Source organism: Toxotes jaculatrix, chromosome 10, assembly GCF_017976425.1.
Source record: "Toxotes jaculatrix isolate fToxJac2 chromosome 10, fToxJac2.pri, whole genome shotgun sequence".
NCBI classification, from domain to species: domain Eukaryota; kingdom Metazoa; phylum Chordata; class Actinopteri; family Toxotidae; genus Toxotes; species Toxotes jaculatrix.
Window position 1 is genome coordinate 24,270,475 of NC_054403.1, and position 22,977 is coordinate 24,293,451.

The 22,977-nt window shown below is 38.7% G+C and overlaps 3 protein-coding genes across 7 annotated transcripts; all 3 read right to left on the reverse strand.

Moving 5' to 3' along the window:
* On the reverse strand, nt 1-3,764 carry ccna2 (cyclin A2). Its single transcript, XM_041049004.1, has 8 exons — nt 3,186-3,764; nt 2,329-2,590; nt 2,071-2,177; nt 1,659-1,882; nt 1,370-1,574; nt 1,090-1,203; nt 783-916; nt 1-660 (listed from the first exon to the last, which is right to left on the reverse strand). Exons 1-8 carry the CDS (start codon nt 3,399-3,401, stop codon nt 609-611), a joined length of 1,314 nt encoding a protein of 437 aa, XP_040904938.1. The 5' UTR covers nt 3,402-3,764; the 3' UTR covers nt 1-608.
* Nucleotides 3,765-4,151: 387 nt separating this feature from the next.
* On the reverse strand, nt 4,152-10,076 carry bbs7 (Bardet-Biedl syndrome 7). Of its 3 annotated transcripts, none has more exons than XM_041048258.1 (19): nt 9,677-10,076; nt 9,432-9,497; nt 9,273-9,335; nt 8,991-9,064; nt 8,705-8,891; nt 8,532-8,604; nt 8,325-8,432; nt 7,922-8,052; nt 7,623-7,707; nt 7,278-7,380; nt 7,000-7,192; nt 6,779-6,853; nt 6,614-6,682; nt 6,294-6,433; nt 5,978-6,142; nt 5,671-5,780; nt 5,470-5,573; nt 4,828-4,951; nt 4,152-4,701 (listed from the first exon to the last, which is right to left on the reverse strand). In XM_041048258.1, the coding sequence occupies exons 1-19, from the start codon at nt 9,710-9,712 to the stop codon at nt 4,568-4,570; spliced, it is 2,040 nt and encodes a 679-aa protein (XP_040904192.1). In that variant the 5' UTR covers nt 9,713-10,076; the 3' UTR covers nt 4,152-4,567. The 3 variants fall into 3 exon arrangements, with proteins under 3 accessions (XP_040904192.1, XP_040904191.1, XP_040904190.1); XM_041048257.1 differs by having other exon boundaries at nt 6,614-6,679; nt 8,991-9,166; XM_041048256.1 differs by having other exon boundaries at nt 8,991-9,166.
* Nucleotides 10,077-10,843: 767 nt separating this feature from the next.
* Nucleotides 10,844-17,542, reverse strand: tmem33 (transmembrane protein 33). 3 transcript variants are annotated; one of them, XM_041047395.1, is made up of 9 exons: nt 17,477-17,509; nt 16,212-16,275; nt 15,723-15,790; nt 14,242-14,336; nt 13,953-14,140; nt 13,474-13,541; nt 13,135-13,268; nt 12,325-12,408; nt 10,844-11,951 (listed from the first exon to the last, which is right to left on the reverse strand). In XM_041047395.1, exons 3-9 carry the CDS (start codon nt 15,768-15,770, stop codon nt 11,822-11,824), a joined length of 747 nt encoding a protein of 248 aa, XP_040903329.1. In that variant the 5' UTR covers nt 15,771-15,790; nt 16,212-16,275; nt 17,477-17,509; the 3' UTR covers nt 10,844-11,821. The 3 variants fall into 3 exon arrangements, with proteins under 3 accessions (XP_040903329.1, XP_040903330.1, XP_040903328.1); XM_041047396.1 differs by lacking the exons at nt 16,212-16,275; nt 17,477-17,509 and adding an exon at nt 16,130-16,178; XM_041047394.1 differs by lacking the exon at nt 16,212-16,275 and having other exon boundaries at nt 10,845-11,951; nt 17,477-17,542.
* Between the last annotated feature and the right edge of the window lie 5,435 nt (nt 17,543-22,977).

A 22,977-nucleotide genomic window follows, 5' to 3' on the forward strand; every position in this document is an offset into this window, starting at 1 on the left:
TTACTTTAAATGTAATTTTATTTACAAGAGCCATATTTTACAGTGCAGAAGATGCCTCAAAGCTGTTAACTTTCAGACACCAATGTAATGAGACAGCTGACTCCATCATAACAGACAAAACACTTTAATCTGCATCTCATGAGGCCAAATATTTTAGCTTGCACCTCTTGAGGCGTACTTAACAACAGTAACCGCTTAGAACAAACTCAACCCTGAAAATGGAAAAAAGCCTAAATTAAGGTTTTCTGGGCCTGAGTACATTTACCGGTATAGTGAAGTTGAAGAGACACTGCAGATCAAAGCATCAAGTTTATAGAGTGGTGACAGAGACCTCTACATTTTGTCTGTGATTAAAAGTCAAAACATTAACTGCTTGATTAACCAACTGTAGCATCTGATATGAATCAGGATTGAATATATAAAAATACCATTTAAAAACTCTAAACTAGCTCTACTCCAAGAAGAGCAGGCTGTATCATTTGAAACTGTGGCAGACATCATTTAAAAAAAAAAAAAAAAAAAAAAAAAAAAAAAAAAAAAAAAAAAAAAATTAAAAATTAAAGACAGGGGGTACAACTCTACATGGACAACAAGGAGAAGGGAATGAGTCAGTTCAGCAGCAATTTTGTTGGCACTTTGATGCAAGAAACTTCAAGGTACCTAGGAAACAGACAAGAGCAATGTTTAGGCCAGTTACATGGTACATTCAAGTCAAGCCAAAGCATTAATAAAGATTTTAGCCCATGTAGACAAAGTGTCAAGTTCCTAAGTACTGATCTTACTTGGAGGTCTTGTACTTTTCCTGGACAGACCGCTGGGCATGCTGAGCAGCACCAAGGTATATTCTGTGCAGATCCTCAACACAAGGCATCAGATCTTCCAGGGAGTAGCCAGTCATCTCCACCAAGGACTGAGGCTGAGGAGAAGACAACTGGAGTCATCTTGCATGTTTGCACACATGACTTCACATTGCAAAGGCAAAATCCAAAACACTTTGCACTGACAGTTGAAAAATTAGATTAAGATAGTTGCCAATTTACTTTGTTGATTGACCACTAGCTCTACTCTATTACTGCACCTAGAACTCACCCATGAGCCACCAGTCAATGTGTTGTTTGCCACAATGTAGGCTGCAGCAGCTGTCTGTGATGGCAGGTACTTCAAGAAGGGATCTGATTCAATCAGACTGAGCTCCCCAAGGTACTGAGGAAAAAGAATAAGTAGATTAAAAAAAAAAAAAAAAAAAAAAAAAGAGCTGTGTGCATTTTAAGTAGATTGGGTTACACTGACCAGAGATTCTTTGTTTAAGAGCAAGATTTGATCTCTGCCAATGTGGCGACAAAATCCTGACACCTAAGTGCATGCTCACCATTGACAAGTTCTCCACCTGTTTGGTAACAGACTGATGGAGGAAGTACTGGGTGAGAAACTGGTAGATGGTTGGTGCGGCCAGATCAAAGGAAAGCACTTTAAGCACCAGATGCTCCATTCTTAACACTTGCTTCTTGGTGTAGGTGTCATCAGTGATGTAAACAAACTCTGCCACCTCAGGGGGGTAGATTTCTTCAAACTTCCTGCATTTGAATTTGAAGATTTAAATGTCACAAACAGAAAAGTCAGTCTTGAACACATGAAATAAATTTAAGATGAGTACATACGAAGCCAGCAGCATAGCAGCAGTCCCAACAAGCTGAAGCTTCCCCCTCAACACAGACATTGAGGAGAGGAAGCGATCAATGTAGTTTACGGCCAGATAAAGCGTCTCCGTCTGGAGCTTGTACTCTTCTCCAACCTCAACCAGCCAGTCCACCAGGATTGCCCTCATACTATTGGTGATGTCTGGTTGCTTTTTCATGTAGCCTGCTTTAGGCCTGGTTTTTACCTATTAGGAAAAAATACTGTTAGAAAGAAACCATGTGCAAAAAAGTTTTGATAAACTGCATTTCAAGAGTTCTAATGTGGCAAAGTCAGCATAACCCTACTAATGCAAGAATCAGAGAAGGTCTTGAGACAGCAATGCAGTTTTCTAGTAAAGTCAAACTACAGTAGCATTTGCACTTCAAAGATTACCTCCATTTCCCTCAGGTACGCATGGATTTCAGCAGCATAATCTGGGACCTCGTTTACATTGATGGGTTTCTCCTCCCCCTCAACCACAGACATGTCCATGGGAGAGTCTGATCAAAGAAAGCTTTACATTTAGTGTACAGACAGTAAAAGTAAACCAAATCTTGCTTCAGTTCTGTAAATACAATTCAATGTGAATTTCTAAAATTATGGACATTCAATGAAACTCATTTTGCCAAAAAAAATAAATTCACAACCCACCAAAGCTGACATCCATCGCTGATGGAATATCGATGGTGGTGAGGGGCTGTCTGAGCTGTGCCACAGCATTGTTAATGGTCAGCGGAGAGTCGTCAGCGATGGACTTTGCTTTGACAGCTTCGACCACCTGCTGTGGCTTCTTGGTGCAGGCACCATCAGGCTCATCCACATGGATCTGGAAAGATGGCTGCTTGGTGGGGGGCTTCTCATAGCAGCTTTTGCCAAAATCTTCATTTTTACAAGACAAGGGCTGTGATGACTCCTGGAAGTAAAGAATATAAAGAACTTAAAGCAGCAATTAAAGCAGGAGCTATTATAACAAAATAAATTCATATAATAGGATGTCAGAGCACTTGTGTTAGATGTAGATTAACCAATAATTGTCAAATATTGATAGATTAATTTAATCATTTATTAGCAAAAAAGCCAAACATTCACTGGTTGCAGCTTCTCAAATGCTAATTTTTGATTCTTTTCTTCGTCACGCATGACCACAGATTACATCTTTGGGTTCTGCACTGTTGCTCGAACAAAACACTACCTCTGAGATACATTCAAGCCGTTTGAGTGCTGCAATACAAGTAAAAAGTGTAGCACTAATGGTGACATTAAAATGGCGGACAACCTGTGCACCAGAGGTAGATGTAGATACATTTAAATATATCTGCCGATTTTTTTTTTTTTAATTAAAAAGTTAAAACTCACAGTAGAGCCACCTATTTAGACGTGAGTGGAATAATAACTAAAATATGTTGCCTCCAAAACCCACAAAGATGCCTTATTGGAACTGCAGTCATCATTAACAGACACTAGTTGGTGCTAGGCGAGCTACTAGCATCACCGTTAACCAAACCAACCTGCTTTGTGCCGCGCTGGTTCTGGGTTTTGCTCCGCTGGTTGTTCTGTAGAGCTCCCAGGACGGTTCTGTTGGCCACTTGTTTCGGTGGAAGGTTTTCTTGGTTTTCGTTTGCAGCAGCTCGGGCTTTCAGCGAGCCCCTCTGTCTTGACAGCATATTTTCTTGGTTGTGATACTCGGTGGCCGCGCTTCCCTGTCCTCTGTTAGCTCCGGACATATCGCTCGCGTCTTGCTTACTAATTTCCCGCAGCTGTAGTGGCTTTATGCTTGTGAAAAATAAGTCAAAAGTGACTTTCAATAGCCCACGTAAGGTTAAATCGAGGCTAACATTAGCTGCTGCCTTGTTGAGGAAGGTTACGTTCAGAATCAAAACTAAGCTGTTGAGATGGCAACGGCACTTGGAACTGTACTGACACAAAACAAAGCACGCACAGTCGGCAGTTCAATATCTACAGTTTGAAAAAAAAGTGTGATTTTAAGTCGCCATACCCAAACAAATCCCGAAATAACTACCAACCTGCAAACAAGGGCAGCTGCTAGCCTCGGTCCATTTACACAGAAACGCTGCTTTCTCTCAGTTCAAGTAGCCCGCGAGGATTGAAATGAACCAATCACGGGTCACACAGGTAGTGACGTCAGGAGTGTATGGAAGCCGTGAGGGCACAATTCGCTTAATTATAAATTCAAAACCGGTTTGGGTGTAAAAGTCGCATATGTGCAGGTTCTACAACACAAGCAGGTCTGTAGCGTAACTGTGAAAGTACCAGTACCACACCGCATAGTGCTCTATTACAAGTAAAAGTCCTTCATTTGAAATTATACTAAAGTAAACGTATTGGTATAATTGCAGAATGATTGTGTTCAAATAACTGTCAAAGGATACAAGTATCAGAAAGAATACAATTACAGTCAGTGATTTTATAAATTCACCAATCAAGGTTTTGCAGACGTAATAATTTATGAAAATGGCTTTGGGTGTTGAGTGGAAAAATTACACATTTGTGATTTGTGGCTCACTGTATCATACAAGCGCTCGCCTTCTTGTAGAATTTCATAATTTTAGTAGCAAACCTTGTTTTGCAAACCTAATTTACAAACCTAAACCCAAGCCACTAGTAAAAAGATGCACGTGCACCATCCAGCTAACCTTGAAGTGGTTTATTAATCACTTCCCTTGTTTTTAGATGCTATCAAAAGACATTATAAATATTTAAATATTGTACATCATAGATAGGACAAGCAGTAACTAACAGTTTGACAACATGACTTTGTGACACTTGTAGCAACTATCATAACACAAAACATCTGTATTTACAATACAAAAATAGCACAAATCGAGACCCTTAAAGACAAGTAAATAAATATCCTATCAACTGTTTGACATCATGCCTCACAGAAAAAGTCTAACAGAGAATTTAAGTCGTAATTATCAAGTATCTCCAACAATGAGGACACCTTGGTTTTCACATTCTGGCCTTTGAACTTGAATTTGTCAATGAAGAGGTCTGTGATCATTCCTACAGGAGAGAAAAAGAAACAGAAAAAAAATATTAGTTAGCCTAATACTTCAAGGCTCTAGATGAGAAAGCTAGTGAAATGCAATGATAATGTTAAAAGTTAAGAGTAATTTTCAAATACTATACCATAAAGCCTCTCAAGGTGTGCCGGCTGCTTCTTGTACTCCTCGAGGAGATTGGCAGACTCATCTAAGATGCTGCGATACTCTGGGATGAGGAAGTCAGCATTCCCCTCGTGAACCTGTAGCTCCTGTCAATCAGAGGGAAAGAGGTGGCGAGGTAAATATAAGATGAACATAGCATCTCCTGACAAACCTGAGAGAATGGGTGAGATCTTGCTTCAGCCAAATGTGGGCTTGTGGACATACACAGTAAATAGAGTGAGGATTTAGCTGTATATGATCACATCTATACACAACCTTGTCTTATAGCTGATCTAAATGCAGCTGTGGGTGTACAAATTCACTTCTTTCATAAAAAGATTTCTTCTTGAATCATTGAACGTTTGTGAAGAAAGGCAACTTTCCAAAGAATTTTCCAACCTGAACCTAATTTCCATGTTGCGTATACCTGAACACACAACATGGAAATTAGTATGTAGTAAGCATTTAGGACACATGGATTGATTTTGACTCTGAGGGCCTGATATCAAAATCTGAAACTTACTGAGGTTTGTCTAATTACATGCAGAAAAAAGCAACATACACTCGCAGAGCATGGTGCCAGCTCCCACAGGATGGTGCCTTTTAATATTTAACCAATACTTACTTTGAGAGCATCAATAAGCTGAACTTTCCTTGCCAGCAACAACTGGTACTCCAGCTTTGGATGGATCATTTTAAGGGTGTGGTTCACAGAGTCATCATTGATATCTGGAAGAAAAATAATCAAACAACAATTTTAGCAAGATTTAGTGCTATAGATAGACAGAGTGAAACAGACACTGAAAAAGAATAACAATAAAACTACCATATGAAATGTTGAGATTGATTTTCCTCTTGGTAGCTTCTTTAGAGAGGACATCACTTAGGATGGAGATGGTAGAGATGTTGTCTGACCTGAAGTGACCCTCTCCTTTGCTAAAATTAGAAATAGGTTTGAAACCAGATCACCACTGAACATTTTAAATGAACTGTGGAAACAGTATGTAAAACATAAATAAAACATTTCACAGGTATTGGACAGGTTATAAAATTTTTATAAGCCCTTGTCATTTATCTCATAATTTCTACACATTTACATGCAGTGCTTGAGTCTGATGCGGGCTAGTAATTACCAGTAGTTGGCTTCAAGCTGTGTGCCAAGGAAAGTGTTATGGAAATAAAAAGTGATGCTCTCTCCTGCTGGTGTTTTCTCAGGCACCTCTGGCAAGCAGAAGACCACCCAGGAGTGGATCTCTGCAAAACTGAACTGTCCCACCAGACTGAGGCTGTTCATGGGCCTGTAAGATAGACAGAGAGAAGTAAGAGACAGACAAAGGTACTTTGTGAGGTCAAAATTGTGAATAAAAAAACTGAAAGACAACTTATAAGATAAGATATAAGATTTATTTCAGTCAAAACTCTATCAGACTTTTAAGCTGCAGTCTTTACCTGTCTTGGTCTATGCTGTGTGTGCGCTGGTGGAGGGACAGAGGTTTGATCTGGTACTGGCGGACCTGGCAGGTCTTGGGTTGCAGTCTGGGGGTAACATAGGCCTGCAGGGTGCCATATTGCCCCTCAATGGACCTCACCTATGAAAGCAGTTTATTATAGATGAAAAAAAAAGTTTTCCACAGTGCATCATACCACTAGCAGCTGAAGCATGTCAGCATTTTTAAATATCTACAGCAATCTACAGGAAGGATTTTAATGTGATTCAGGATAATGTGGTGGTGCAGATGAGTACTGTCTGTCTTTGATGCACTTGTTACCCTGAGCTCAAGTCTGGTTGTGTTAGCCTGACATCTGTACGTGGCCAGGAGGAAGTTCCCATTAGGCTGCTGCAAACAGAGTAAGAGAGTGAGGCCTCTGGGAGCAGCTGCAGGTTTGTGACTTTATTTGCACAGTACTGTGGAGAAAGAGCGTGTGCAGCTCACCTCTGAGTCACATTCACTGAAACTGACAACAGCTGAGTTTTTGTCCACATCCAGCAGGTCTATGGGCACGTCGCTCTGCATAGGAGATTAATCTTTAAGTTACATTTTGCATGTTAACATCTGCAACATCGGATCAAGAGTATGATTATTACATTTTTTCAGGCCTTTAAGTTTGACTACCACCAGGGATTGTAACAACAGGGATTTATTGCTAAGTGTACCTGGAGCAGAAGATTGTCAATGGCAGTCTGCACCTCCAGGGTGAGGCTGTAGCTGGCATCGTCCTGGCAGAGGGTGAACTTGTCATTAATGCTGAAGACGGGCACAGCAGACACGGCTGTGCTCGACTGAGAGGTCTGTTGGTACTGCTCTCGTCCCTGCAGGACTTTGACCTGCAGCTGCTCCAGCTCCGCCCTGAAAACAAACCATAAACTGACCTGAAGAATGGATTGGTTTTGATCAGAATGTCATTTCAGAGGAAGCACTATTTTGATGATACCTGAGCGCTTCTACTTTGGACTGGGTCTCCTTACTCATCCTGACCTCGTCTCCGGGGCCAGCTTCAGCCTTCTGGGGCTCAGTGGTCAAACCAGTCACCCATCCTGGAAGACGTAATGGCAATTATTCATATGCTTTGAATGTTAAGATCCCCTTCTACTGCTTTTCATTTTAACAGTAACTGTTGTGTTTAGAGTAACCCCTACTACATGTTAAACAGAAATTATCTCTATGATAGTTGTTTGAAAAACAGGACACCAGACACATTTTCCTGTCTGAGATAAAAAAACAAAAAATCAAAAACTGTGAACACTAAATGTATTGTTTTGAAAATTTTTTATGTAACCTGTATAAGTGGCAGTCAAGACCTCATCATAAGACTCCTTCCCCACGCAGCCACCCTGGATGGAAGTCACGCTCTCTGAAAGTATCTGAAGAGAGGAAAGTCTGACAGTCATTGAGGAAGCACTATGAACACTATATACTATAATACTATACACATAATACTATATAATACTTATACACATGTAATACTGAAAAGACTCTACAGCATACTCTCTACAGCTACATGATACTGACAAAAAAATCTGAATCTGTTAAATAAATAGTGTAATAAATAAACTATATACTAAATAAATAACTTACATGCTCAAAACGTAATGTAGGCTCATTAGAGCTGTCAAAACCATAGACTTCTACCGACCCATCATCCCTGCCCACCAGAATGTCGTTCACTCCATCTCCAATAATGTCATAAGTGTCAATGCAAAGAATTCCTGATGAGAGACAGAAATGTGTAGCTGTACTGCAAGAGGTTGAATCCAAACAACAAGGAGAAGGAAAACACAGTGGTATATGGGTATACTATGTATGGGAATTCAGTCAGAATTATCAGTTTAGATTTTTGGATGAATCATGGTTTACTCATCTCCAGTAAGCTAATTTCACATTTGCTGTGGAAAATGGTTTATAGACAGAGCTGTAACAAAATGTATATTCCACTGGCAAAAACATGCAACACCCTGGCACAGTTCCATAAACCACGTACCTCCTTTCTTTTTGTCATTGTCGATCTCCCATTTGGTTGCAGCTGAGTGCTCACCGATCTGGACCAATCCTATTTTACCATCTGTAGTTCCATAGAGGATTTCCTCTCCTATAGAGAAATCACTTACATTATGTAGGATCTGCTCAGTATAAAGCAATGTTACGTTTTCTTGTTTCTATTATACAGCACACAGAGAAGTTAACTTGCCTCCATCTTTGTTGTACAATTCCAAGACAGATGGAGGACCAGGGACTTCAATGTCATAAGCAAGCTCAGATCCCTACAAAATGAAAAAACAACCTGTAGAAAACTAAAACAAAAAATCGAATGTGATTGTTTGAGGTAGAACAGCAACTACAGTAAATACAAGCCTGGTTTACCTGCAAGACTCTGAGAACCCGATCTTGGCATGCCAGGACTGGGACGAGGCGAGTCAGGTTCTCTGAGGACAAACATGTGATATCATTAATTTTGTCTCCAGAGAGATAGTAGTCCTGATCCTTGCAGTCACAGTAGTGGTTGTAGATGTAACTTGCACAAACAAAAAGGTCCGCCCCTGAGACATGCCTGGGAAAGAGAGAAACTCAATCAGTGAAGTAAAAATAACACAGCTCTGAACAAGTCAGTCAGGCAGAGTGAGTGAAAATGAGCAGAAGTGGCTCTTACATTGCATTAATGGTCTCGGTGAGGTTGGCTTCAAAGGTGAGGAACTGTTTGCCTTTCTTGGTGAATCCTCGAACCTGAGAACCAGAACAAACAAAGATCTTCTCCTGTGGAGTCCCTGCAGCTCCTCCAAGGTCCATTCTGCTTATTTTCTGGCCTGGAAGTGTTTTAAACACAGGCTGGAACAGAAAATCAAATTTCTTGCTGTTAGAAACTGTAAGGCAACACATTAAGATACAAGTGGTTGTACGATAAAGAAAGTAAAAATCTAACTAGGATACACACCACAGCTTCTCCCTTCTTCATCCCAAAACATGTCAATATACCATCATGATCAGCAATAGCAACCTGAAACAAAGAGACATCAATCGAGTGCCATGAAGATGTACATAACAAGCACACCACAGAGGTCAGACACTGGCATTGCTCTGACATTAATAATACCTTCTGGGTTGCCTTTTTTCCCAATGCTGGAAGCAGCCTCATCGTTTTCTGAGAGGTCACACCAACCTGTGAGTCGAAAGAAGACCATGTATTAAAACAGAGAAAGAAAACCCTATTGCCCAGTGAAGGACAATGCGCTGAATAGACTTTCGCATGGGCGAAAATAGCCTGGGACTGAGGTAATTACTGAGTAACAGACCAAGCATTACGATAAAACACATTGTTCAGACCCTACTTCGTGTTACCTGAATATAATCAACTCGATTTAGGTGGAGTTCCATCTTCTTTCTCCACTGTGTGTTTTATTTTAGAGTAGGAAAAACTCTGGTCCAACCCTTCCACGCAAGTTATCCGGTTAAAATTCTGCAGGGAACATTAGTTGCAGTCCACCTCAGCCGTTTGTCACAACTTGTCAGTAAAATTACAAGGCGACAATGATGGTGAGGAGAGACTGGGATTATGGAAAGAAAGGAGATTAGCTCGACGTGCTAACGTTAGCTACCAAGCTAATTAGCTAACACGATTTATCCGCACGCCAACTGTCTACTTTTAAGTGAAGAAAATCAGCATCGAAAAATCTACCGAGCCAAGTAAAACAACCCGAATCAAAACAGTTCCACTGTATGTTGTAAACGCAGCACAGAAACCCACGTATACGTGAATATTATGATTAAACTCTCAATGCAGTGTTTGAGAACCAGAAAAACGCTACTGCCAGTTGCCAATGGCAACGCCGCTACAAGCTCCGCCACCATTGGATGTGGCTGGATGTCAAACGTTGAAGCAGCGGTCTGATTGGTTTATTCGCTTCCGATAAATATAACTGGATTTTGTTTGTTCAGCCATCAATTACACAGTTTAATGCTAAATATCGCTTAATATAATATTCCCTAATGCATGTAAATTGTAATATGCGCCTCTACGTACCTTACAACGTATTTTAACAATACAAAGAAATAAACTTTATAATTCTATATGCTAGTGAAGACCGTTAGATGGAGCTGAAACACGCTGTTACAAGTAAAAATACTGCACTCAGAATTTTACAGAAGTACAAAAGTATTAGAATCGAAATATATTTAAAACGTACAAGCTCCTATTTCAGAGTAATATTTAACATTGGATTATAGTAAGTGATGCATTAATGTGTACATGACTTTAATGCTGCAGCTGGGTAGCTTGTAAACTTCCCCATGGGAATCAAAAAGGTTCTATTTTATCTTAATCCACAATAATACATCCTAATTTATTTGTTGATAGTATTTTCTATTATTTATCTGAATCTGCAGTAGTAACAAAAGTAATCAAATAAATGTAGTGGACAAAAGTACAATATTTGCCTCTCAAATATAGTGAAGTATAAAGTAGTACTATATGGAAGTACTAAAGTACTTTAGTACTTCCAAATTGCACTTTGCACAAACCCACATTACTGTACATTATTATTTTATTGGTTTAAGTAAGAGATCATTTTATTTTTGTCATAAAAATGTGGTTTGTCTGTAGGCAAATAAAACACATTTAACATGGCAGAGAAAAGAAATTCAGAGCATGCAATAAGAAATAAATCTACAAGAGCAACAAATAAATGAACAAAGCAACTTCAAAACAGTTTTCAAACTGAGAAACAAGGCCAGAATGCATTCATAGGCATGACATGCACTGTGCAATTCATTTCAAAAAGAAAAACATGGTACCTTATAATATTCTATAAAATACAGCAGATATCTTGTTTCTCAATTCAACCCCCATTTTGACATTATATTTACTTAGATTTTGAATGTTGTTAAAAGGAGGAGTTGATGGCATTGATAGAATACATTTAAAGTTAGCATTTAGACAAATTAGAACATAAGATGCTTCGCACATAAAAAAAGAAATCAGACTAGATAGAAGCTGCAAACAAATCACATCCCCCATCCACTCAAGCACAGTGTGATTTAAAGAAAATAAACAATTGTAATTATATATAAGAACATTTTCATTTAAGTTACTAATCTCAGAATGTTAATGTTTCATCACAGAATAAGCATGTCATGAATAAATAAGGACAAATAAGGAAAGAAGAATAACAGCCAATACACAGAACACAGCTGATGTTTACTGTGCTCCTTTCAGTGAACATGACAAAGTGAGGGGTGTCCACTGCTTCAATGAGGTCACATTAGGAGGATGGGAAAAGAAATATCACCATAAAACTTCAGTGCATTACTGGCTGCTCTTCAACTGTACTCAAATATACAGAGACGTTGGAGCACAGACTGTAAAGCTGACATTCAGAAAACAGTTCCTTCTGGTGATGGCATTGTCTGTCCCCATCAAAGTCTAAGTCACATCCTAAATGGTGAAAAAACAAAATATAAAGAAAACAAAAAGATTACGTAGTGTAATCAGACCCCTGTGGGGGCGAGGCGGCTGATGAAGGCGATACTGCTGAGGCACATCCTCCTGAAGAAGGCAGGACAGGCAGGCTTCATGATGAAGTGCTCCAGAAGAATCCGCAGCTCTGTGAACAATGTGCTGGGGTGGAAAGAAGATGTGTTTAACACACACACAAAAGAAAGAATGATAATCTGCAGCACACAGCGTAGTTTAGAGTCAAGCCTTATTTCCAATAATCTAGCAGACATCTCCAAACCAGTAAATAATTTCTGGTTCCCATGCATGCAAGGAATAGAAATTCAAACATACCACACCTTCTGGTGTTTTACTTTATTTTTGTTTTGAAATAAAATAATTTGAAACTTTTTTGTGTCAAATGTTGAATGTAATTATGAATGTAGTGGGAAAAAAATACAGAATTATTAACAAAGTTTTAGGTGTCTTTGGAATCATGGCTAGCCTGAAAAACTATCATTTGTATGATGATATATTGTATTATTAAACATCTTACCGGCAGTATGGGTTTCTTCTGGATGTGTAGCGGAGAGTGAGAAATCGGTAGTAAATGAAAGGCAACAGCAAGCTTCCCTGGCCACTGTTAACAAGAATTGAATAACATGAATAAAACAAAACTAACGTTACACAATTGTTGATTGTCCAATATTTCGATAACAAACAATAATAAGAATAATTAACTTAATGTGTTAGGCATTTGTCAAAATATTGTAAATATAACACTAAACTGCAATAACAAGCTAATGTAACACCTGTATAAGCCAATGCAATCCAATACAGTGACTATCTGGCCTCTTTGTACCTCAGCAGGCTGCCTTGAAAATTTGCATATGAAAATAATTGTCTTTAAAAGGAACACCTGCTTATTCATGCAACTATTCAATGAGCCAATCACATGGCACTAGAATTTAGAGGTAGCATGAGAATCATGTCACAAAGCAAAAGTCATCTCACACAATGAGTTAAATGCATTTCAGTGGCCTCCCCAGTCACCAAATCTAACAGAACACCTTTGGGATGTGATAGAACAGGAGACTGGCAGCATGAATGTGCAGCTGACAAATCAGCAGCAATGATGTGATGCAATCATGTCAACATGGACCAGTATCTCAAAGGAATGTTTCCAACATCTTGTGGAATCCATGGCACAAAGAACTGAGGCTGATTTGAGAGTAAATGGAGGCCTCTATTCACCAGTATTAATATGGTGCGTGTAATAAAGAGCTTGGTGAGAGTAAAGGTTGATAAAGGATCTGGAATGTTTCTGGGGAATAAACAACTTTTGACTTCAGGTGTGAGTGAATACCTGAAGAGCATAAAAACAGTGGCTGGCATCAAGAAGATCTCATTGCAGGCGATGAACTTCAGAATGTTCTGCTGATTGGCTGTTAGTTTGTCCAGGAGGTTTCTGATGAACATCAGGCTGCTGGGGCCCATGGACTGCAAAGAAAGATAATAGAAAGTCAGAGGCACATTCAGTGAGGCACAGAGTTTTTTATCAGATTTTTTTTAGTTGAATTTGGATCCCTGGGCAATAGACTGACCAACCAAAAAATGATTTGTTAAATAATATACAGCAAACGGCTTTCTGTCATTTTCAATAAAAAGAAATAAAAGTCACAGCAGACTGCTGCCTCATACTCACATCAAGGACTTTCTTTGTGTAGGTAGTTGCATGAAGCAAGGAGAAGAGGAAGACTGGGAAGATGCTCACTGGATGTTAGTGTTAAAGAGCCACATAAAAAGACAGAACAAAGCTGCCACAACAATTTTATTTGGCTACTTGATCCAGCTGCTTCACCTTACTACAGTGCCACTCTACAGTTTTTTGTCATGCACACCTAGACAGCCACCCGCACACATGGCAAAGAAATCAGGAGAAATCTACCTGGGAAAAATCAGGTTTCTCAGGTGTTTGTAAATAAGAAGATGGAAGAGAAACCTCACATGCTCAAATCTGAAGATGTTGCACAGAATCTTGAAAATGAATAAGAAATGATTAAAGAAGATTTTGTTTCAAACTACTACAGTTTGCACCGTAGCCACATCTGAAGCAATAAAATACTGACTATAAAACACTACACATTTGTTTTTTTTCCTGAATATTTCAAGGTTAAAGGATACTTGTGATGGGGTAGGAGTTGACAAGGATGAGTGAGTAGAGCAGGTAATGGCAGCTGTCCTCTTGAAGAGCCTGGGCCAGGAAAGCTCTGCTCAGCTGGAAGCGTGGAAGCCTTTGATGCAAGCGAAGAGCACTGGTGAGGGCGTTCGCTAACAAGGCTCTCTGATAGAAGTTTGCTGCTGCATAGGGTCTGAAAAAAAAAACCACAAACAATGACAAATATTGTGATATCGACTTCTGGTGGAAGAAAGGAGAATGAGGTCAACGCAGACCTCAAAGCAGTGCACTCACCCCAAAACTGGTAGAATGAACATTACAGAGCAGTAGACGGTGAAGAGCCGTGACAGCCACATTGCAGTTTCCAGCTTGTTGCTCATTAAAAATTGCTGTGGAAGAGAGAAAAAAAATTACAAATTCAGGCATATAGAAGTAGAAAAGGAACGTGATGCAAAGTGTTGAACCTGCTCTGTCACTTAAGATATGATGACGTGTGAAGGATGCACAGTGTAAACTGTCAAAGTGCTGGGTCATTTCTTTTAGCTGGTATGACGTGCTGTTTTGGCATTTGGACATTTGAAATGACAGGACCGGCCTCCTGTTTTCTCATGTATACTGAAAATTGATTCACTGATGGTTCACTCTGGTCCTCTCAACGGTCAGCATAAATCAGCTAAACTAAAAAACAGCTTAATTCAATCTAGTAGTTAATTCTAATGCCATTTCATCAGAAGTCAGGTGATAAGATGCAGCTGTAACTCACCAACAAATCTACTTATTTTGTTACTAACTTGGCTTCTTCTCTCTCCTGAGGTTTTTTGTTTTCTCGTCTCTCTCCTCCTGTCGCTTTCTGCAGGTATTTCTGCCCCTAGAGCTGTAGAGTCTGGATCTTTGTTTGCAAATCACCTACTGCCCTTATGATCCTGCTCGACACCCATAACTGCAATTATTATTATTAGTTGTCTTATTATTGTAATGAGCCATATTATTAGTATCATCATTACAAGTCTTATTATAATAATAATTGTTCATCTTTATGTGGAACCTGTACTATGTGGAACCTGTACTATGTGCAACGTTCTCTTTCTGGCCGTCCACACTGAGCCTGGCTCTGCTCGAGGATTCTTCCAGTTAAAAAGGGAATTCTTCTTTGCCACTGTCACCAGCTGCTTGCTCATTGGGAATGCTGGGTCTCTGTAAATCATTTTATGAAGACTACTGTAGCCCTAACATTGATCCCACTTTTGAGAAACTCAGAGGGAGGAGTAATTTTCAGTGTTTGCAATGAGAGGCTCTAATGACAGTGTGAGAGGAAAATTAAAAGCAGCATAGTCAAAATCAGTGAAGCAGAGGCTAAAATACCCTGGATCCTACACTTTCCATGATGCAGCCCGGTAGTGTTTCTTTTTAATGATGTAAAGAACTTTGAGATTTTGTATCTGTGAAAGGTGCTAAACAAATAAACTATACTTTGTGTGTGTTTTGTTAGACTTTCTCTGTTATGTAAAGACCCACAGCTTTCAATCTCTAAGCCCTTAGTTTGTACTGCAGGCTTTCTGTTATGATGAAATCTCAAATCTAATTTCAGACAATCCTGGTTACACTAATAAGCATTATTTTATCAGACCTCACAAAATCATGCTCCACAGCAACAAAGGACATTATACAAGTGTTTCTATAGGACGAGCAGTACTCCTTGTGACGTCTATGTTTTAAAGTAGAATCAGTAGATTGTACCTTAAAGGGTGAAAGTAACTGTCAAACAGCCAACTTACCACAGGCCCTGGCTGGGGAGGAGGACTTTGTTGGTTTGTGTCAGCCATCTTTGGGAGTGTGGGTCCTTCTGTAGAAAAGAAAAGTCACATTATGAAGCAATACTGACTAGTCATAGCAGCAGGAGCCAGGACTTAAATCTTGAGTTAAGAGCCTTATATGTACATTTCGATTTACAGCAGATTTATGAAAAAGCATGCTGAACTTTACAAGGATATTAATGGGATGTTACAGTGGTCCCAAAAAACAGTCACCCATGATGCTGAGCAGTGCCTGAGCCACAAAATCTAGTTTACTAGTTTCAGTTTTAGTGATAAATTATTACTTTCTCTGTCCCATGTGAAAGAGAACTGCCTGTCTCTGGATTTTGGACTATTGATCAGACAAGAAAAGTAACTGAAGATGTCACCTTGGGTTTTAAGATATGACAATGAGCATTTTCACTGCATTCTGACACTCTGTAACAGATAAAGACTTAATTAGTAACTTAACTGGCGCTGGAGACCACCACTAGATCGTTTAGCTATTAGCTAACTTGAACAAACCAGAGAGAGCCTGCAAAAAAAATGTTTTCCCTTTGAATATATTTTTTGTCTTTGTTGCAAAATATGCAGAACAATAATTACAACATCATAACAACAGTAATCAGGAAGTGGCTGTTACATAAATCCTGACAAAACAATTATTCCCTGTATCCTGAATTAAATTAGAAGAAAAGGCCAGATGTGTGATTTGTTGCAGTCAAAAATGAATCTTTCTTAACAATATAGCAACATCTTCTGTGTATATATTGATTCAAATGAGTAGTTTTCCAAACAGCTTTTGAAAGTAGACGTTTTGATCTTTATTAGACTGCATAGGTGGTGGCCATCATTTCAGGTTTTCAGCAGGGTTTACACGTTATATGTGAGGGGCTTTCTAATTGCACACAGACAGCAATTTAGTACCTGTTCCATGGTTATGCTGGTCAAAGTATGAATTAAAGTCTAATGGAGAACTAACAGGAACAATATGGCCTAGAAGAACTGGCAGTCGTGAGATTATTCGCTACAGCTCTAATGGACTTTAACTCCACAAAAAATTGAATTTTACAGCTTCTTGCAGCTCAATTCATTGTCACTACAATCCCATCTCTTTAATTTTTAAAGATTTATCCTACCCCTACAGCCATAGCTAAAGCCAACAAAACATTTAAAACCAACATTACTCTCTGCGGAAAACTAGAAGAAAACATTAAAACCTCTATCATTTGTGTGAGGGATACATTTTAAGGCCTTTCTTCAGAAAAATTAATTCACTTTTCTTTGATACTTGTATATTGTTCTGTGGTAAGAGGAAGATGAAGCTTCATTAGCTCACCTAGCCGTCGCTAATGTGGGTGAGTTAATAACAAACACTATTTTAATTGCTTACTGAATAAGCTAACGCCATACTACTGGTGATCAAAGTGGACCATTCCAGACTGAGATACGCAAATAACCAGCAAAGTCTTCTGTATGTATTTTATAGATGCTAACGTTAGCGAACGTTAGCATCCATTAATGCAGTAGCTAACGTTAGCAGCAGGTGGGTCTAGAATATTCTGTTACCATCGTTACTAGCATGTAAGCTAACGCTAGCTACCTAGGCTCTCGCTATTAATTGAATTTGTTTATCGTTAGCTCCCCTGACTGCCTAAAGAGGCCCGTACAGCCATGATAAACATAACTGTTAAAACATATCTATAAATGTACGAGTACTAGAAAGAATAGCTTACCAGCGTGACAGCGTCGAAAGGTTCCTCTGCGTGCCGGGCTACAAATGACAGGCTGCAGGTCAGCTGACCTTTTGAAGCGAGAAGAGAAATACATCTCGCGAGATTTTAGACCCTTAATCACAGGCAGCACTCCCCTCTAGTGGACAAAAAATTAAATGCAACAAGACCTGTTCAAATAACAAACAAACGACCAAGCAAAACAAAAACCACGGTAATCAAACTAAAAACAACAAGAAACATAAAAGCCCCAAAACAATAGAAAGCAAGCAAATAAAAAACAAAACAAATGTAGTCCTACAACAGGAGAGAAGGAGAAACAGGAGGTTTATGTGTTGAAATTTCAGCCATGCAGCAAATGTTAATAATCATTTAATCACACCAGCTCCTGTATACAAAAGGTGAGATCCATAAACTAGGCTCTGAGGAAACTGTTGACATTTCCGGCCATTTACTTATTTCTGTGTTTGACATGCAACAGGAGATGGGGTAAAGGGTGAAGGTTTGCTACATTATGTCGCTTATATGCTGAGGATACCAGCTACTGCACTTATTGTGCTCACCATATTCTGAGCATCACATCTAAAGATGCACAGCCCAAGGGAAAAAAAAAAGCTGGGGAGTGCGCCTGCGCCGTGGTCAACGCCCACATTTGTAGACTGTCTGACTCCTTTTGAAAAAGCTGTCCACTGTTCAAGAAGTATATCTCATGGCCGAAGAACATCAGTCTTTATGATATTTTAAGCGTCGATCTGAGATAGCAGATGTGTCGAGTTTTTGCGTCTTTTTTTATCCAAATAATCCTCTGCTTTATTCAATGTAAGTGTTATTTAGCAGACGACCACAAGAGGGCGCACTCGACCAGACGATCATAGTGCAGCAGGTTGGCCTATAGCCTGTGTTGGATAATTATTTTAGCTTTAAGTGCACCTTATTTGGTCCCAACATGTTTTAAAATCTTACATCTGACTGCTACTGTAGCGCATATATCCGCAGATTATTGGCACGAGTGTCGCAGGATGATGTGTTTGCTGCAGATGCCATTTGAAAATATAGGCAGTGTAAGCACTGTAGAATCTAATTATTTCTTTGCAAAACCTAATTAGGCATTAAAAAAGGTTAACGCCAGCGCCTGAAACGTTTTTGTTTAATAATCCCATTACTGACGGCTCATCATGTATAAAATGGTGCAGGAGGACACTAAGTTTCCACTTGTTAAAGGGAATCTCTGAGAAATAGTCGCAGATTTTTTGACACTATCTGCGACTGGAAATTAGGGCTTGTAATTAAACTGCGGAGACTCAGCACAGCGCACAGAGTAAGTAAGGCTGCAGCGTCCTGCCTTGCATGCATTTTCTATGTTTAATTGACGATTCTGCCTGCCTGCTGCAAAAACATTGTCGCTATATTCTGTTTTTTTTTCTCTTTACGATGTTGTCTAATTTGTTGGGCATGACAGAACTTTCCAAACCGTAGCGTACAGCGAGAATAGACCTTGATGATTTTTTAAGCGTCAGCTCCTCTCGGACCATTACCAGTCACTAGAGAGCTCAAGGTGAGAATTTAAATGAGACAACATTTTCTGCCCGGCTTTTAATTTGGCCGGGCTCCTGAGAAAAAGCTGCGTGATGCTTTGATGCGTTTTCAGAGACAGAGAAATATCCCCTGCACTACTAAATTATGAGCGTAGATGCTTTTAGAGGAATATGAAACAAATGCTAAAGCGATATGAGAAGAGCCACCTGTGATGCAGAGGAGTACCAGAGCCACAGAGCGCATCACTGACGGAATATCACAGGAACATTAGCTCACACTGAGACTGAAATAACTAAAACCCATTCGTAAACATCTGAAATATAATTAGTATGAATATCTATTGATGGCAGTGTTGATTATTTTATTTAAAGAATAAAACGCTTGAGATAAACCCCATCGTTTTCATTTTCTTTTTTATCAGACATTGACAAACGGAGAATTTCGAGCAATTTACGGGGTTTTCTTCTACTCTGGGCATCAGTCAAGGCCGGTTACTGCAGCTTAAAGGATAATATGACTATACTTAAAACAAAAGGCTTAATCGAAAAATAACTGCATGTTAACCGGTTATTTTATGCAAAAAAAACCCTTTAAAATGACATTAAATGAAACTTTAAGTGAAGTCGCTAATAACACATTTATTATTATTATTATTATTATTATTATTATTATTATTATTATTATTATTATGGAAGGTATCAGTTCCTTCTCTGATGTTAAACGACCCTTCGCTTTATTACATTCTTACATCGGTGTAAACAAAAAGGTTTTTCATCCTGAGCGTACTTTATTCCGCCTTCAGTCTTTTTCTTTGAAGCTTCTGCATCAACAGTTTTCAAAAGAAAAAGAAAAGTGAGTGAGAGACCAAAGCGAAAGACCTCTAAAAGAAGTAAACCGTCGTGCATAGTAAAATGAAAGCGCTTGTAATGGCTGTGTGTCCAAGTCTCTGGGTCTATTCGGCCAAAACAAACAGGGTGTGGAAGGGGATGAAAATCGGGACAAGCGAGGAAGACGACGGGAAGAAAGAGTCGGTTAGATAGGGAGGAAAAGAAGGACACGGTGGATTTCCCTCAAACTGGTTAAAGCAACAATAAAACGAGTTATCAACAGACTTTTCTGCCTTTTATCTCTTTGTTGTCTGATAGATGAAGGCGTTTCACAGGAGTCACAAACCCGTTCAAGATTATTTCATGATGGACTAAAAGGTGAATGATTTATAGTGGGCATAAAATGTATTTACACACATTCATGAGTTATATATATATATATATTATATATATATATATATATATATATATTTTTTTTTTAAATCACTTTAGGGTTTGAAATAGCAAGAAATGGCTAAACAATTTTAAATCAGGACTTTTCTGCCAGAGTGCAAAAATATAAATAGCTATCTTAAACCTTGGCTTTGTGTGAATGCCCTTCAGCTGATGCTCAACTTAATGTTTTTGTTTTGTTTTTTTCATTTTTGTATTTACTGAGAAAAAAAAGCAAAACAAAAGCTTACAAAAATTCCTTAGTAAATCTGGTTGCTTATTTCAGTGCCACCTTGAAAATGACTGTCTGATATTCTTTCTTGTTATTGTTTTGGCAAATTACTACAGTTTTTTAAACATTAAAATAGGCTGATATCTGATGTAAATTTTTGCTGGAAACAGGAGGAAAAAGGATGTTAAAGCGACACAAACATGCTCCACATTTCTTAAATCTGCACTGAGGCACCAGAGCACGTTGATGTGCTGGATCTATGTACTGTAATGTAATTGTTACATGGTTGGTGCTATGTACTGTGTGTTTGTCGAATAAGGTTTTGTGCTGCAGTAACTTTGAGTCCAAGATAAATGTCCCTAAAGGGACTATGAAGTATATCTTGATCTTGATCATACATTTTCCAAAATGTTTTGAGAGACTCACTTGCTTCTCGTATACAATTTAACCCCTGTAACATGCTGCTGCCATAAAAGTCCCATTAACAAAAGCCAACATCTTGACGCCAAGAAATGTTCTACCTTAATTTGAGCAAAACATGGCATTTTTTGTGCAGGTTGTTTATGTTTTCTTGCAGAGGTGGCTGAAATGTTGCCTCTCTAACATCGCTGTTATGAGTTTACAGTGAGGATATTCAAGCAGGCTATACTCTCAGCCTCTCTGCTCTCCTCATGAGCTTTTTCCTGGCATGCAAGTCATCCATTTTATAGCAAAGGCTCAGCTTCTGCTGCTACGTTTCCTCTGCTTCTTCAACATGGTCTTCACTGTGTGCTACTGTTTATATTTATAGAAAAATTGAAATTTATTGAAATATTTTATATAAAGCTTCTTATTCTTTTCTTCTCCTCTTCCTTTCATGTGTGCAAAAACAAAACCCTTCTCTCAAATCTTGGTTTTGATTGACATAATTATCACAAAAGAGATTTCAGGAAAAAAGGGAAATGAGCTGTCAGCAAGCTTTGGAATGTAAAGAGTTAAATCTTAACATGATTATCATCTCCTAACAGGAGAAGTGTGTTGTATTATAGTGTTATTTTTAATGCATTGAATAGAGATTAGCTTTTTTGTTTATTTTTAAATGGATAAGGAATTTTTTTATGTTATTTTTCATTAAATAAAACCAACAAAATATTCTAAAAACTATCGAATCACTGTAACGTTCCTGTTGGGTCTTAGCATATGCCTGCATTCATTATTTGTTCATTTGATGTTTGGTGATGAAAAAACACAAAATTCTCTGTTCAGTTACTTCTGTGAAGGCTGGAGGGAATCTGATGCCCACACTGAGCCCCGAGCCAAAAACTATTGACATAGAAAGCAAAGGGGATCCACCAGAAAGCTGACTTTTTCCTTTTTTTTTTTTTTTTTTTTTTTTGGTGCAAAGCTATGTTTGTTTCTGGGTTGAATGGGGGCCTATAATGGAACTGATGGCATCAGGATTGTCACCACAAATGGTCTGGGCGTTTTGCAAGGCTGTTTGACAGAACCTATTATGTCATTGGTCACGTCCCTCCACTCCTTGCTCGCTTGGGTTTGAATGGGAGAGAATTAATCAAATGGTTTGAGAGAGATCTGCCAGCTTAATGCACTTTGTGTCAAGGTCTACGGTGATCTGAGACCCCCGGCCTCCTGCTACCTGCACAGTGTCCATCTGAACATATGTTCATACGAGCTGTAACCAGACAGAAAACACAGTCATATTCCTGTTGCACTGAAAACTGAACTGACTGTGACCTTTTATTCAATGGATCTTTAAAAGTATGTCATTAATTATCACTTTAACATTCATACAAGAACTTGTAGTGTTTCAATAGAGCATATGCAGTGAAATGACTCAATTCCTGTATATATTTTAAATGCCTTTAATATCATATTAGATCATCTATTGTACTTCTTCATACAGTTACATTTGTGATGTTATATGTCTGTTAATCTGTGAAAGAGTGTGAACAATGATAATTTTGAAACAGCACAAGACTAGTTTTTATTCTCATTAATTAATTTATTTTTTCTATTCAAGAAATGGATGAATTTGTAACCAATAAGAGCCCATTACCTGAGATCAATATTTTCTATTCTATGGAGGTGTTTTGAACATATATATAAACACAGGCACCATCATATTTGTTTTCAGGAGGGAAAATTGTCCAACTGGTCCGAAATCAGGCGCTGTAACGTTATTGCTTTATCAAACACAATCAAAATGTGAATTAATCAAGGCACTCTGCGTTAGAGCAAGTATGCATGAGCATTGTTTGGTTGTAATGGATGGCTTTAAAATTTGACGTTATTATTTCCCGTCATTTCTGGAAACAAATTGAACATTTATTGCATATATATTAAAAATTATACAGTCGTCGAGAGAGGCTGATGTCTCTTTTATTGAGGCGCACCGAGAGGTGAGGTCTCACCGGATCAATTTCCCTGTCTTGTTACTCCCGCAAGAGGATGTTTGGAAAATGCCTGCACCGCTAAAT

What these genes read in the sequence shown, in the direction of transcription:
- bbs7 (XM_041048256.1), bottom strand. Translation starts at nt 9,712, where the DNA reads ATGGAACTCCACCTAAATCGAGTTGATTATATTCAG. An exon ending in CAATGACAAAAAGAAAGGAG is followed by an intron (nt 8,053 to 8,324) that starts GTACGTGGTTTA and finishes GTCTCTCATCAG; the next exon opens with GAATTCTTTGCATTGACACT. An exon ending in TCAGTGAATGTGACTCAGAG is followed by an intron (nt 6,683 to 6,778) that starts GTGAGCTGCACA and finishes CTCTGTTTGCAG; the next exon opens with CAGCCTAATGGGAACTTCCT.
- ccna2 (XM_041049004.1), bottom strand. Translation starts at nt 3,401, where the DNA reads ATGTCCGGAGCTAACAGAGGACAGGGAAGCGCGGCCACCGAGTATCAC. An exon ending in AGGTGGAGAACTTGTCAATG is followed by an intron (nt 1,204 to 1,369) that starts GTGAGCATGCAC and finishes CTTTTTCCTCAG; the next exon opens with TACCTTGGGGAGCTCAGTCT. An exon ending in GAAAAGTACAAGACCTCCAA is followed by an intron (nt 661 to 782) that starts GTAAGATCAGTA and finishes TCTGTTTCCTAG; the next exon opens with GTACCTTGAAGTTTCTTGCA.
- tmem33 (XM_041047395.1), bottom strand. Translation starts at nt 15,770, where the DNA reads ATGGCTGACACAAACCAACAAAGTCCTCCTCCCCAGCCAGGGCCTGTG. An exon ending in ACACAAAGAAAGTCCTTGAT is followed by an intron (nt 13,269 to 13,473) that starts GTGAGTATGAGG and finishes CTTTCTTTGCAG; the next exon opens with TCCATGGGCCCCAGCAGCCT. An exon ending in ACTGTTTTTATGCTCTTCAG is followed by an intron (nt 12,409 to 13,134) that starts GTATTCACTCAC and finishes TCTTGTTAACAG; the next exon opens with TGGCCAGGGAAGCTTGCTGT.